General features: G+C 41.2%; 7 protein-coding genes across 7 annotated transcripts; all 7 read right to left on the reverse strand.

Annotated features, from left to right (window-relative positions):
- Positions 1-1504: 1504 nt before the first annotated feature.
- On the reverse strand, positions 1505-3244 carry LSM04_007770 (UDP-glucuronosyl/UDP-glucosyltransferase; the record flags this gene model as incomplete). The annotated part of the gene is made up of 1 exon (XM_067330290.1): positions 1505-3244. The coding sequence occupies one exon, from the start codon at positions 3242-3244 to the stop codon at positions 1505-1507; it is 1740 nt and encodes a 579-aa protein (XP_067191529.1).
- Positions 3245-4076: 832 nt separating this feature from the next.
- LSM04_000709 (Cys/Met metabolism) lies at positions 4077-5455 on the reverse strand (the record flags this gene model as incomplete). Its single annotated transcript, XM_067330291.1, has 2 exons — positions 4077-4646; positions 4718-5455. The coding sequence occupies 2 exons, from the start codon at positions 5453-5455 to the stop codon at positions 4077-4079; spliced, it is 1308 nt and encodes a 435-aa protein (XP_067191385.1).
- A 479-nt stretch (positions 5456-5934) lies between these two features.
- On the reverse strand, positions 5935-6852 carry LSM04_005451 (NudC N-terminal domain; the record flags this gene model as incomplete). The annotated part of the gene is made up of 1 exon (XM_067330292.1): positions 5935-6852. The coding sequence occupies one exon, from the start codon at positions 6850-6852 to the stop codon at positions 5935-5937; it is 918 nt and encodes a 305-aa protein (XP_067191478.1).
- Positions 6853-7276: 424 nt separating this feature from the next.
- On the reverse strand, positions 7277-8896 carry LSM04_007522 (uncharacterized protein; the record flags this gene model as incomplete). The annotated part of the gene is made up of 1 exon (XM_067330293.1): positions 7277-8896. One exon carries the CDS (start codon positions 8894-8896, stop codon positions 7277-7279), a length of 1620 nt encoding a protein of 539 aa, XP_067191522.1.
- Positions 8897-9150: 254 nt separating this feature from the next.
- LSM04_008661 (FAD/NAD(P)-binding domain) lies at positions 9151-10677 on the reverse strand (the record flags this gene model as incomplete). The annotated part of the gene is made up of 1 exon (XM_067330294.1): positions 9151-10677. The coding sequence occupies one exon, from the start codon at positions 10675-10677 to the stop codon at positions 9151-9153; it is 1527 nt and encodes a 508-aa protein (XP_067191548.1).
- Positions 10678-11162: 485 nt separating this feature from the next.
- LSM04_002128 (mRNA triphosphatase Cet1-like) lies at positions 11163-12017 on the reverse strand (the record flags this gene model as incomplete). The annotated part of the gene is made up of 1 exon (XM_067330295.1): positions 11163-12017. One exon carries the CDS (start codon positions 12015-12017, stop codon positions 11163-11165), a length of 855 nt encoding a protein of 284 aa, XP_067191404.1.
- A 292-nt stretch (positions 12018-12309) lies between these two features.
- Positions 12310-14577, reverse strand: LSM04_000465 (Zinc finger protein DZIP1; the record flags this gene model as incomplete). Its single annotated transcript, XM_067330296.1, has 1 exon — positions 12310-14577. One exon carries the CDS (start codon positions 14575-14577, stop codon positions 12310-12312), a length of 2268 nt encoding a protein of 755 aa, XP_067191379.1.
- Between the last annotated feature and the right edge of the window lie 247 nt (positions 14578-14824).

The following is a 14824-nucleotide window of genomic DNA, read 5'->3' on the forward strand; positions in this document are numbered from 1 at the left end:
CTTTCTTTCAGTGGGAGGGCATTCTGCGTTGTGCATGCGCCTGAGGTGGCGAGTTGATCCGTTTTTCTGGGGGAAGGTTCGGCAACATAAATGGCATGCAAAGGGATGTTTTTTCACTGCAAGTGCTGATTGGCGAGGTAACGTATTTACCGGGGATGGGGAAAATAACGGAACCCCGGGGGAATTCCCAAGAAAAGAGGGGAAGACCGCGGGAAAGAAGCCGTGCATTTTGCAAACGGCCATTGGCACCAGGGTTGAGGCTTCGCGGCGCGAAATTGGCGCCAAAAATCCGGAGAAGCCGGGGCCGCCGGGAGGGAAAACCTTCAGCACAGACCGCCAAACGTTTGACTTCTCACGGCTTTCCTTCGTCGCCAACCTCCTGGGGAAAAGGAAAAAAAAAAAAAATCCCGCTCAAGGGCCCTGGGACGCAAGACGCTGCCGTTCCCGACCCCGAATCCGGCAAACGCCTTTGGCAAGGGGGAAAAAAGAAAGAACGACCCTCCAGGATTGCCAGGCCAAACGTTCTATTAGGCACCATTTCGTGAACTATTGGTGTGGTGAAAGGCGAAACCGCAGTTTTATTTGATATCTAGAGATTTTTTTTTCACACAATTTTTGAATCCTTTTCTAGAGAAAGAGTATCCTCTGAATCAGTGGATTGCAATTAATTGTAGATGAATGGGGGAAATAAATTTCGCATAATATTGCAGCAGGCCACCGCCACGCTGGGAGAAGGGCGTGGGAAACGGAAATAAAAAAGGAGTTTATAAATGCAAAATTCAATCGCAAGAAGAATATAGTTTCTTTGATTGAAAGGGAAAAGCGGTGCATGTTTAAAGGTGGCATCTACTCAGAAGTTCTTGGTTAAGCCGATGAAGAGCCTACTTTCACACATGATGCGTGCAATTGGAGTTTGGGTTTGTGTGTATATGTAGTGGTGGGGAATCCCTTTTTTCTACATTAAATTTTTTTCTAAAAATAGTGCAAAACCCAATGCCAACTCTTAATATCTGTCTTTGGCTCCCTCAAAATAAGGCTAATTTATCAACCCCAGACTTTAACAGTGGGATTCAAATGCCTGCAGAATTTATTGGAAAATAAGTCTTTCACAAAGCCAACTAAAAAAAAAAAAAAAAACTAAACAAAACAACAACCCTGTAACAAAGTTATACCACTAGCACCACTTGCCCTTTTTGTCCTCTGACACTTTTAAGTACTACTTGCCGTTAGTTCTCCGGTCGTATGTCTTGCACACCCAGCACCTTCCTTTAAGAACCCTCTTTCGCACACACACACAAAAAAAAAGAATAAAGGGAAATGATTCTTCGCTTGTGGTTAAAGAAAAACTCAAAAAGAAAAAAAACAAAGAAACAAACAACGAAAAATTCAGCATATTTTTGGAGGGGTTGGCAACGGAATTACGCCCAGAAAATGAGGTGAACCCCGGCGTGGTCAATAGCAACGACAGCGAAAAAAAAAAAAAATGCAATACCATTTCCCCAAACTAATTTAAAGCCACTTCACGCTGAAGACTCCTACTTTTAGTCTTGAATCGCCTTCGCCGGATTTTGGGATGAGTGAGTCTTCCAAAGAAGGTCGTCTTAATACGGAGAAAAACCTTCTCTAGGCACATAAATATGGAAAGCCATAATGATAAAAAGGCGATAAACCATACCATAAACACATCAAATTGTCCAATACGTATACGTAATGGGAGAATTTCTGTTTCTAATTCCTCGTTAAATACGACACACCTTTCTAGTGTTTCATTCCTTCCAAGGAGGTGGTTACGCTGTCGGGATTCAAGAATATCAACAGCCCTTTCTGCACCTCCAAGAAACTTTGAGATTTGAAGAAGTTTTTCTATATTTCTTCGCATCTGGCGCGAATTCTTTACCACATAATCTATAGTTTTTGCCAAACTCTCTGATGTAAAACTATTTTTGTCTCCAACACATTTCCCAATGTTTGACTCCTCCACACGTTGGCAAACATCAACTTGATCTGCAAAAAAAGGGATACCGACAATAGGCAACTTTGCGCCTATTGCTTCATGAATGGAGGCGTCACCGCAGTGAGAGAGAAATACCACCATATATTTATGACGCATGATATTCAGAGGGGAGAGGAAAAAACGACTAAAAAATGTTCTTTCCTTAATTTCACCTAAATATTTTAAAACATTCTGGTTTTTACTATCTTTAAGCTTCCAAACTATGCAATATGGAAGTTGACGAAGAGCTTTTGCAATCTTTTCGTGCTGAAATGGTGAAAGTTCCGCCAAAGTACCAAAATTAATATAAATGCTTCCTACTTGGCAGTTATTAAGAAATGCAGCAAGTTCTTTTTCCACAGGAGGTGTATGAGTGTCACGAAAAGAGAGTAAACCCAATGGATGAAAGTTAGGACATACTTCATGTGGGATATCAAATCCCCAAAGTGTAGGGGCTATAATTATCTCACGAAATCCTCCCAGCTCAAAACCCTCTTTAACTGGTTTAATACCATAAAATGATCGGAAAGTGTTTACACGATCTATTTTATCTGGAAGTATCGTCAAAAGGACCTTAAGTCCAAAATTATCCATTCGTTGCCACTTATTCATCCGTGCCGGCCATCCAGTTCCCATCAAAGGGATTTGACTGGAAACACCTAAAGGTATTAAAGTTGTCAGTGGTAGAAGGTTAACGGATGGGATATTCAGTGCGGTTGCCACAGAACCACCGACAAGTGTACTCAGATCACTTAATATCATACTAAGTGGATGAGTAGCGTGTACTTTTTTCACTGCAGAAAGGTAATCACCAAGATGTAGCTCATGATGTCGATAAATTTCAACAAAAATTTCTGTAAAGGAGGCCAAATTACTTTTAAGCTGACTGAGATTTCGAAAGAAATTTTCTGAAAATACATCATATGATGGGAGTACAACACAATCTACCATATCTTGTGTATGGTGCAGCGTTTTGCACCACTTTGGATTTTCGATAAAATATGTAACGCGGTGTCTACGTCTGGTAAATTCTTCTCCAATTATCTGCAGCGGTTTAAAATGACCATGAAGAGGAATAGATACAATAGCGATATGCAGGGGCGAGAGAGACTCGGATGCGTCTACCTTCTCTGAAACCCCCGTCGCTATTGCAGTAGAAGCTGAAAAATTGACAAATCCCAGCAATATCATTAATACCACCAGAGAGCTGAAGTTTGCCCCAAGAGGATAAGGAGAAATTACTCTTTCCATTTCTTTTACCTAGTTCACTGTTTTTTTCATATGATTTCTTTTGATTTTTTTTTTGTTGTGTTCCTCTTGTTAAAAAAGAGAAAGAGAAAGGTAAGCAAATGTTAAAACGAAAAAAGGTAGAACCAAACAAAGAATAACAATAAAGAAAAAATTTGAACTTATGAGAAAAAAAGAAATACATAAAAAAAAATAAATAAATAAAGAACAACAAAAAAAAAAAACAATAAGAAAAAACATACTGCCTAGTTTATGAGATTGAAAAATATTACATGCGCCTACGAAAGCCACACCTTCTTCTCTTCCATATTCCCGGGGAAGAGAACGCATACTTTCCTTTTATAGAGAGGAGAAACGAAAAAAAAAGGGAACGCACACACATACAGAGGGATGATTAGTAGTAGTAGTAGTAGTAGTAATAAAACGGAAAACTAGTGAAAAAAAAACTTACCCATTACCGTCACACCCAGAAATTAGCTCTTACAAGCAACTCTAGCAAAATCAAAATAAAACTTTATTTATTTCCTCTTGCGTTTTCACCGGAACTTTTTATATTCTCTCTCTTTCTTTTACCCCCCAACCCTTCTTTTTTGTTTAAATACTTCTTATTCGCAAATTTTTTTTCTTTTTTTTTTTCGTTTCCCCGTTTTAGTCGTCTGATATCAGAGGACAACGGATAAAGAGAAAGAAGTTATTATTTTCTGCGTTTTCATACCTTCTTGGTTTGAAGATGTAACTGCAAAAGTCAATAAAACGAATACCTGTTCGAACTCGAATTGCACTTGCAAATCGTCTTTTTCTTTTTCCTTTCCTTCTTTTTTTTCAAAAAAAAACTTCAACAGGAACATTCAGTTGAGTTTGAAGATAGTTCTTCAGCTGTCGCATCGATTGCATGAGCTATGTCGGCGAGTATATCCTCAATCTGTTCAAAACCGATTGAAAGACGAATAATATCACGTGGGAGTATCTGCTTTTCCTTCGTTATGGATGCATCTGAGAGTAGACAGGGATGCTCAACAAGGGAGTTGCAACTTACAAAACTCACCGTCAATTTAAATGGTTTCAGTGCACGTACAAAACGATGCGAACTTTTTGTATCACCCGTCTCAAATGAGAGAAGAGTTCCCGGACCTGATGCCTGTGAACAGTGAGTTTCAAAATCCTTCTCTGAGAGACTAGAAACACCTGGAAAGAGTTTCGGGTTAATACCAGGGTAATGCAACCGTTTGACTACATGTGTTTGATGACTGAGAAATAAATCCACTGCGAGTGCATTTAATTCTTGTTTCTCTACACGTATAGCGAGTGTCTTTAAACCGCGTAAAAGTAACCATGAGTCAAATGGGCTCAGTGCATTGCCTTGTGCATTTTGAAGGAATGCCACACGTTTAGCAAGATCTTCACTCTTAACACATACAATACCCCACCCATAGTGTCACTGTGTCCACAAAGGAAGTTGGTGGCACTGTGAATGACATAATCACATCCAAGAGGAATAGGGGTACATCGTACAGGACTCATCATGGTATTATCTATGGAGACCTTCACGTTATGCTCATGAGCAATTTCACAAAGAAAGTTGATGTTTGCAATACGCATGAGCGGATTTGTCGGGCTTTCAATATGTAATAATTTCACACGTTCTGACATTTTAGATCTTACTGCCTCAAGATCCCATGTATCAACAAATTCCACATCGATACCCATTCGATTTGCCACTTGAGTTAAAAGTCGATACATACCACCATATAAATCTGAACTGGCCAGTATAAGACTTCCAGCGTCCAATGTAGCAACAACTGTTTGGAGTGCCGCCATGCCAGAAGTAAAGGCAAAAGCAGAGTGAGCCCCTTCTAACTGTGCTGTAAGGGTTTCCAAGGCTGTTCGAGTTGGGTTTCCACTCCGTGAAAAATCGTATAGACCAAATTCGCAAATATCAGGTTGCACAAAAGTAGAGGTTTGATATATTGGCATAGATGAAGGATGATAGGGATCATTAGGGCAACCGTCAAATACAACCACCTGCGCACTGGGATGTTCTGCAGCCTTCTCAAAGTGTGGACGTGCAGGGTATGTTGGTAAATCAACATATGAAACGGATGAAGAACGCTTAAACTGCATAGGCTTTGTTGAACGTTCCAATTGTTCAAGTTCCTTTTCAAGTGCTGAACGCACAGTATGAGAAGGTTTATGAGCAGCACTAATAGCGTGCATTGTCTCAAATTGCGTTTAACGTTCCCATAATACCTTATTTTCTTCCCGCAAAGAGAGAATGATCTTGTCTTTTTCATCGATAGTGTTTGACATGGTGTCATTTTATTCTTACTTTACAACCCTCTTTTTTTTTTTCCTTTCCTTTCTTTTTTGCCTTCTTCTTACTCCTTCATGTGTCTGCCTCCAACTACTCTGGGTAACTGAAAAAAAAAAAATAAATAACAAAAAAGAAAGAGTTTTACATATATAAAAAATAATTAGAAATAAACTTGGTGTGCCTACATGCATTTAATTACAAAAAGAAAACAAACTGCAACAGTTTTTTCGCACCGAAAATAACTTGTCTTAAACAAGAAAATAGTAATAGAGTTTAGGATAAAATAGAACCGATTCTCACACACACACACACACACACACACACCGAGAAACCGAGAAAGAGACATAAATAAATAAATAGATAGATATAAACATACCTCGACTCAGCAAATCTTTGCCTGTGAGAAATCCATCTCTGGATGTGCAGCCATAAATTTAGCCAACATATCCTTCTTCTTCTGTTCTTCTGAAGTGGGAAGTCCCATAGCCTTTTGGCGTTGATCATACATCATCTTCTCAACCGTCTGTCGTGTTTCACTGTCAAGGTCATCCAGTTTCGAGTTCTCTGGAACCACCTTCTGTAAATCAATTTCGGCATCCCCGACAATGACGGTTTTCCACCACTCCATTTGATTTAACTTTGTAAGTGTTACAACGACGGTACGTCCATCTTCAATAGTCCACATGGAATCCTCAGACTTGACAGCGGCGAAGAGTTCACCATCGACAATGGGCGGTTTCCCCTTAAGTCCCACACGCAGACGACGCTGCTGGAGCACAATATCTACATCTCGCCCCTTTGCATTTATAATGGGTAAAGGCACCCGCACCTCCACTTCCTGCAGGGTTTGTGAAAACATGTAATGTTCATAATCAAATCCATTACCCGCCGTTGGGGGAAGTCCTTTTGGTTTCATTCCATCCTCATCTTCCTTGGCATTTGCCAACTCTGTTACTTTCTTCTCCATCTCCGCTTTACGTTTGGCCGCCTCTGCCGCCGCCTTTGCCTGCGCCTCCGCCTGCTTTGTTTCTTCATCTTCCAATACTTCCACGCGTGAGGAGGTGTTACTGGTGGTTTGACGTTTCTTTTCTTCCGCCTGCTTCTTTCGTAGTTTTTCCTCCGTTTCTTTTAAATGACGATCAAGGGCACGTTGTACAGCCGCTCGGGCCAAGTCGGGATGTGTGAAGAAGTCTGTTTTTCTTCCAAGAAAGGAGAAGAAGGTGTCAAGAATGGCATCTATGCCGTCATGTTGCTGGGCAATAGCCAACAGCATGGTATCAAAACGTTCATCATTCGACATCTGCGTACAATTAGCTTTTTTTTTGTTTCGCTTTTATAGTGTGTGAGCAAGAAATCTCTCTCTTTATAGAAAGTCAAACAAAATACAAAGAAATAAAAAAGGAAGATTGATAGAGTGAAGAGGAGAAAAATAATAATGACACAAAACGATTTACAGGAGTGCGTATGCATATACCTATATATATATATATATATATATAGCACACTACCACGATATAAAGAGGCAACGGAGGAGCAGGAATAGTGTCAATAACACACTCACACAGACACAACTACGCCTGTCTGAGGACCATAATTTATAGAGAAAAAAAACAGTATATACAAAGTGAAAATCTAATAATACAAAGGGGTGTGAAACGGCAATACACGCAAAAACACAACTAAAAAAACATAAATAAATAAAATACATTGACATAACTCAAAAATCAGGGTGTTGTGGGTGTAAATAGGTTTGCCGCTCCAAGAAGCAACGAACGCTGTGTTGCCAGTTCAACCAATAGAGGAGAAGTAATACGTTCTGTACAACGCATCCATAAAAGTAATTGTCTTAACTGTGACAAAGCCACCACCTGGGAAATTTCCCTACATGAAAAAGAAGCAGAATATCCATTGTAAAGAAGTGATGGAAATTCAGCATTACGAAGAGCCATAAACGGAAAGAGTTTAATTTCCATTTCAATGGCACCCCATAGTCCTTCCAACATTTTCCACTCACAACTTCTGGGTCCTCGTTCATTGTAGAGATGCGTTAAAAAATCCTCAAGTGACGGGATAGATTCCCGCCACTTCTGCAGGTGACGTTCAAACTGACTCACAAGCATATAATTTAGGTTCAATCGTTGCACTGTTGTTAATTCATTTACGCGTACCCATGCCTGTCCCCAGTCATCTTTCATAAACTTGAAGAACTCTCGTGTAATAATGTGACCAGCACGCAGGTAGAAACACATTCTAGCAGAACGTCGGATAAGGCGTCGCCAGAGAAAACAGACTGAGATGGCAGCAGAGAGAGCTCGAGGGGAGAGATACTCAAGTATCATCTTTTGTACATTAAACGGCAAGGGAAAAATACCGGGAGAGAATGCAGGGCGATCTTTCTCATGTATTTCTGATTTAGAATCTATATCAAAACCATACTCTATGCGGCACCGCTTCCGTGGAAATCGGTGTAAGAGATGTGAAAAAGTGATGGCATCCTCATCTCTGTTAGCTACATCTTTACCAATAGTATTACTACGATGAATTTTCACCTTTTTAACAAGAAGACATGTAGTACGTGGATGTTGGGCTGTCTGCCAATACCATGTTGGCATTACCGCAGCATATTCCACAATTGAATACATCCATGGAAGTGGGGGTTGCACACAAGTTACCACTTCACTTGACAATTCAAGTGGTTCATATTTAAGGGTGTGACAATACAGAAGCGCTTTCGCTAATTTTAAGAAAAGGAGGGCAATATTTGAATGCAATGAAGTTTCTGTATTCATGTTATCTTCTAATTCACTGATATAAGGAGTTGTTTCAAAGAAGGCACGTAATGTCTGACGTAGAGATGTTAAGCTTGTGCTCTGATCAAGGTAAAAATCCAAAAAGGAAAGTAACGTAGGTGCAAGTACCTCTTCTGAGAGACCTTCATCAAAGTCTGCCATATCTTCCTGCAAGTAGCGTGCTATATGAGAGAGGTTGTCCATTTCTGTCTCTGTGGAAGATACCATTCTTCTTCTTACTCCTTCCATAGAGCCATTCTCTTCCTCTTGTTCAGTATTATTATTATTATTATTATTATTATTATTATTATTATTATTATTATTATTATTATTATTATTATTATTATTAGCCTCTGTTTCTACGTGTCCATCATGCATCTTTCGTAGACGGGAGAAAATTGTAAAAATACTGTTGGTATGAAGTATTACATCCATCAAGGAGAGTCCATCCGTGGGTACTGCAGCCTTATGTGCAATACTGCCTTCTCTACTTCGTGAAATAAATTGGTAACGCTTTAGAAAAGCAACAGAGGATTCACTAAAGAAACGGGGCATGGTGTTCTCTACACCCCTCCTCCTCTTCCCTACTTATCAAAAAGAAAAAAAATAATAATAAAAGAAAAAAGAACAAAAAAGAAAGAAAAAATCGAATTAAGCACTAAAAAGAAAAACAGGTGAGCAGAACTATGTTTCTACCACGAAAAAAAAATAAATAAAAAAAGGAGAGTGAAAAAAAGGAATTTGTTATTTTTCTTTCTTTTTCTTTCCATACTGTGCCACAATGTGAAAATATTGGCTGTACGTTAATCCTAGCAATGGGAGAAATCCACAATATCCGTAATTTCATGCGCGGCCCAATTAGAGATTCGTTGTTTAACCTTCGTGGGATCCTGCGGTTTATAAAAAATTGGTTGCTGAAATTCCTTTACGAGGTGATTTCGGTCTTGCATGAATTCATGGAATGCAGAAAGTCCCACCATAGCACCAGACCACGGTGTTGCACCAACGGCATCATTATTTCCTAAACGAACCAACATTCGTGGGATAGACATACGCTGCAATTGAATACCATCACGAGAGTGTAAAAATCTCTCCGTAGGGTTGTGTACCACAGAGTTTAACCCACGAAATATTGTTCGAACCTGCACATCACTTGAACCATAACTCTTTACCCAAGGAATGTTATTACAACGCCCAGGAGCCCATATATTAGGGTGTCCATACAGTTGCATTAATGTGCTAACACGATAATGACCATCTGGTGTTTCGTGCTCGGCAAGTATATTCCGTTTGCCTCGTCCTGTTTGAATTGGACGTGGTACATCTCCAATAGTTGAGAAGACATAATCAAACTGCTTCTCTTCACCGGATGATTCTACTTTATCACCATTTAGATCTGGTTGACGTCGTCCAAAGTAGGCTTGACTCAGAATTGATTGCTGAGGCGTTGGTAAAAAGTGCATCTTATCATATCGCACTGTAAACTGTTTTGTTTTCTCAGGCGCAGGTTTACCACCAAAAGACAACAGTCGCATCAGTCCTGTACTAGGACGTGTATCAATATGATTACCATTCACATCATATCCATCAATATCCGTTACACGTGTGCATAAGTGCACGGAAAGGTTTTTACAACGCTGCAGAGCCTCAAGTGCATACTTACGACTTGTTGTTGGTAATACAGGAATAAGTTCTGATTTGGAATGATACAAATGAACCTCCATCTCTGGTCTTCCCGTCGCCAAATCCATTGCGAGAGAAGTACCAACAGGACCTCCTCCAACAATTGCTATCTTCTTACATGTACCAATAAATTCATTAAAATGTTTCAGCTCTTGTACACGACCAGCAATTGTACGCTCCTTTGTGGCAAAAGGAAATGGTTTGCGTTCACCTGGAGTGATAAAAAGAAGATCATACGGCACACGTCGGCCATCACGAAGTGTAACAGATTCCTCATCCACACCATCAACAGTGCCTGTAAGCACATTCGCCCGTTTAAGGTAATAACGATGTAATACAAAGAGACGACGACACGCCTCTTCATTTAATTCGCTCCATGGGTTTGCCACGATAGGAATGATATCATTGGTAAGTTCGTAAAAGTTCTTCTCATCAATAAAAGTAACATCAAACATGCTATCCAACATGTACGCCAGTCTTGACCCTGCATATCCGCCGCCGACTATAACACAGCGTACAGGAACGACATCTTTGCTGGGATCCATAATAAGATCTAAGGTTGGTGTGGTTATTGCAAGCGTCGATGTCGTAGAGGAGCGGTACGCTGAGAGCATACCGCCCAACATACCACCAGCAAAGAGTCGCCAGAGCATGCTATCTATTTTTTCTTTGCTATAAAAAAAAAAGAAGATAAATAAAAAAAAGAAATTTAAAAGAAGCAGGAGCAACAACAAAAACAAAACAAAAACGTATTGATTTAAGAGAAACATAGTCAATTTTCTCCCAGAGTTTCTCAGCTTATATCAAAAAATGGTAACACAAGAAAGATAAATAGTGGGGCATCTGTGAACGTGTAATGTGTTTATGGCAAATAATAACAATGATAATAATATAAAAGAAAAAAAATCACACTGGTACAGAAAGAAAGAACTAAATAACGCTTGGGTGTATATTTAAATACAAATGTATATGCGTTTTTAGCCCATCCACCTATAATTTTTTATTTCGCTCCTTTTTTTTCCTTTATTTCCAGCCCTCTATTCTTCCTTCTCATGCCTTCATGGCTATCCCAAAGACCTATAGGCAGCAGTTCAAGAAAAGTAACAGATAAATTCCACTGCCCCTTTCCCCAGCTTAACTAGATAGTATTTGTCCCAACGTTTTCCCTTTTCAGTGTCAAGAACTGCAACATGGCGAGTACATCCTGAGATGTCCTTTCTACGGTAGAGTCTAAGAGTCGTGTTTTTTTCACCGTACGATATAACAACGGGAGGTTAACTTCCAACTCCACATCATATGAGACTTGAGGAGCACTAATAAATGGGACACGCAACTCTGGTGACCATGGCACAGCGAAACGTGTGTGATCTGTAAAGGATCGCACCATAGCGATATCCAACGAGAGTATTGGACTTATGCGAATTGTTTTACGTTGCCGTAAACGTGATACACTCGGTGTAAATGTCGCCCATTGCGACTTTCCCCACGCATCGGCGTGAATACACTTCTCACGAGACACCGATACACGGAAATCAGAAGCCCAACGAGGGCAACGGATATCATTTGAAAGAATTCGTTCCTTTTCCACCACCGCTATCAGTCGCCCAGTATTACAGGTTGCATTCATTGCATACTCCAGACGCGTTTTTCCTGCTGTTCGCACGGAGAGTACTGTAGTCGATCGTGCTGGCATAGAGACTCCAGCTGTGGTTTTAAGCGCGGTGTGTAGTGCCTGAAAGGTTGGCTGTGCCACACCAGCAAAGAAGAAGAACGGCGTGATTGACTGTACTTCTAGTAACGCCGGAGTCGTAGTGTGGGTAGGGAATGAGTGGGTGTAGGTATGCCGTGATGTAGAAAAGGTACCCAGACGACATTCAAACTCCACTGAGACTCCAGCGGACATCTCACGGCGGTAGACATCTAACGCCCGCTTTAGCGCATCACTAAGAACCTGCACAAGGGGGTCTCGGTATGCTGGTATGCGCTGCAGCATTGGAGACTTGATCCAAGTTATTACACGCATGTACACAGACACACAGAGACAAAAAAAAAAGGAGAAATAAAAAAAGAGAAGGCAGAGGAAATATATTACATCTAATCATATATATGCATAATAAATAACAAAATATAGAAAGTATTATGAAAATTGTTTCTTCTTCTTCTAAGTGTGACGTGCGCAATTTCACTCATCCATATATACACCCTAGTCATTTCTATTTTTGTTTTTCTTTTTCCTTCCATAGCTTAAGGAACACTCCCTGTGAAAGTAACTCTATCCAAGCACTTTAGGAAGAAGTGCTGCTTTCATAGGATGAGCTCCTGCTACTAGAAGTACTGCTACTAGGAGCTCTTGCCTGCCTCGCAATTGGCACTGTTGCATGGGGAACACCTGTTGCCGACACTGTTACTGCGTTACTATACGATGGGATTCCTCCTGTCGCTACTGTAGGCATAGAAGAAGGTACAGGTACTTGCGGGGATATACCGTGAGGAGTCAAATGAGACCCAGAGGCAACATTCGCATATGACAATTGTCCCACCTGAAGACCCGAAGGTGTTAGATGTGTATCAGATGGTGCAAGAGAGACAGGTTGTGGTCCCGACAGAAGTGCACTGCTTTGAGAGTTGCTGTGCACATAAGGTGGGTTTGCCGCTATCGTTGATCCATCCTTACTGCTATCATCTCTAAGAGAGTTCGATCGAAGCCAATCTGGAGTACTCGCTGTGGTGGTTCCTAGGTTCCTTGGTAGATTTGACGGTTGCTTTGATAGACTCCATGGAGGAATGGAGGGCTCTGAGCTCCCACCCTTTGGTAGCAATGTGCTATTCGCCGTAGTGGTTATGTTTGTTGCTGGTAAGGGAGGTCCTGGAGCTGTGGTGTGGGTTGTCGGTAGTGTAGATTGCATAGTCGTTGCTGCTGCTGTGGTAGAAGTAGTATAAGGCCTGTTAATACTAGATGTGGAGGTCGAGTATGTGGAGTTTGTAGATCCCACTGTTCTAATCCCTGTAGCGGGAACAGCCGCGGCATTAGCTGCAGGAGTAGGGGACATAGGAAAAGTGATACTATGCTGTTGTTGTGGTTGTTGCACTTGCGGTTGTGGTTGTGGTGTAATTACAGGAGCGTTAGTAGTACTAGGTGTTGGGACAGGCGGCACAGAAACCTGAGGTTGTTGTTGTTGTTGTTGTTGTTGTTGTTGTTGTTGTTGTTGGGGTGGTGTTTGTGTTGGTTGCGGTATCGATAATACAACTCTCTCCGCACTTGAGGATACTCCTGGCAAGGTAGAAGTTGTTATTGATGTTGTTGCTGTACTTTCTGGTCCTCTCCCTGTTTGTTGAGGCAATGCTGGTGTATTATGTTCTCTTGCGATGGAATCCCCACCAGGGGCAGAAAGCCATGATGGTGTATGTGATACTGGTTGTGTTATTGTTGTTGCTGCTGCTGCTGCTGTTGTTGTTGTTGTCGTTTGTTTAGAATCTAATGATGGGGCGTGTGTGTCTGTTCCCCCTGTTTCTTTCCTTGCGTTCTTTAACTCACGTACAGCTTTTTCCAACTCCGAAATCTGCCGCAGAAGGGCATTATTAGTACTTTCCTGCTGACGAGATACGTTATACCGTTGAAGAGCCGCAACATCAGGCATAATCGGAATAGCAGAAACTTCAGGTGTTACAACCTGCACTGGTGTTGTATGAACATGTGGCAATTGTGCTAACGTTTCCTTCCGCTTAGGAGATTCCACACTCTCACGTTGTTCCTCTTCTTGTTGTGGTTGTGCTGATTGTGTTCGTGTAGCTCCGCCTATTGTGGCCTGCAGCATCATCATCATACTCTCACGCTGAAGGGACTCATTACGCTCTTTCTCTCGTCCCAGTTGTTGCTCCAGACGGTCAACCTTTTCTTGGAGTTGCCGCACCTGCATCTCAAACATCTCCGTTGTTTTCCCAACCTGTTGTTGTTGTTGTTGTTGTTGTAATTGAGATTGTTGTTGTGTTTGTTGTTGTTGTTTCTGATGTCTTTTTCGTATATGCGACTGGAGCGATTCGTTCTTGGCATACGCATCCCCACAGTGTGGACATATATACGGACATCCCGCCACCCCACCGCCTCTTCCTCGTTCGCCTCTTTCTGCTATTGCTATAGCGTTACTATTGTTATATTCATACGCCAAGAGGGTTCTCCGCTGGGCCTTTACTTCTTTTCGCAGAATTGTGTTTTCTTCATGCAGCCGCTCCCGCTCTTTCTCTGCGGAGTTCCACCGATGTTGGGCCTCCTGCACCCGTTCACTCAACTTTACATTCATCTTTGCCAGACACTCCTGGGAGCAGACAAGGTACTGAATCACCAGTTGACATAATGTGAAGAGGTGGAGAATGTGCTCCGGGGTGAACATCGCTGCCTCATCACGTGTGACGCGAGCAAAGGCGAGATTTTCCACAATACGTTGTAGTGTATCCACATTAGTGTCTTTTATTAATCGCTGGAGATCAATAGCCACCAGTACTCCCCAGTCAAGCCGCTCACTTCCCTGCACAAACTCAAACGCAGCCGCAGCCATTCTTTTTTGTATATATATATATAATGTATTCTATCTAAACCTTTTTGCGTGTATGTGGGGATGGAGAGGGAAGGACACACACAAACACACACAAAAGAAAAAAATTCTTCTTCTTCTTTTTCCTGCGGTGCCTTCTTCTGTTGATCTTAATTCAACGCAGCACCTCCTTTTATTTTTGTTTTTGTTCTTGTTGTTATCTGTATTCTTTTATTGCTCTTGTTCCACACGAAGTAAGATAATGAGATAG

Source organism: Trypanosoma melophagium (assembly GCF_022059095.1).
Source record: "Trypanosoma melophagium isolate St. Kilda chromosome Unknown ctg23segment0, whole genome shotgun sequence".
NCBI classification, from domain to species: Eukaryota; Euglenozoa; class Kinetoplastea; order Trypanosomatida; family Trypanosomatidae; genus Trypanosoma; species Trypanosoma melophagium.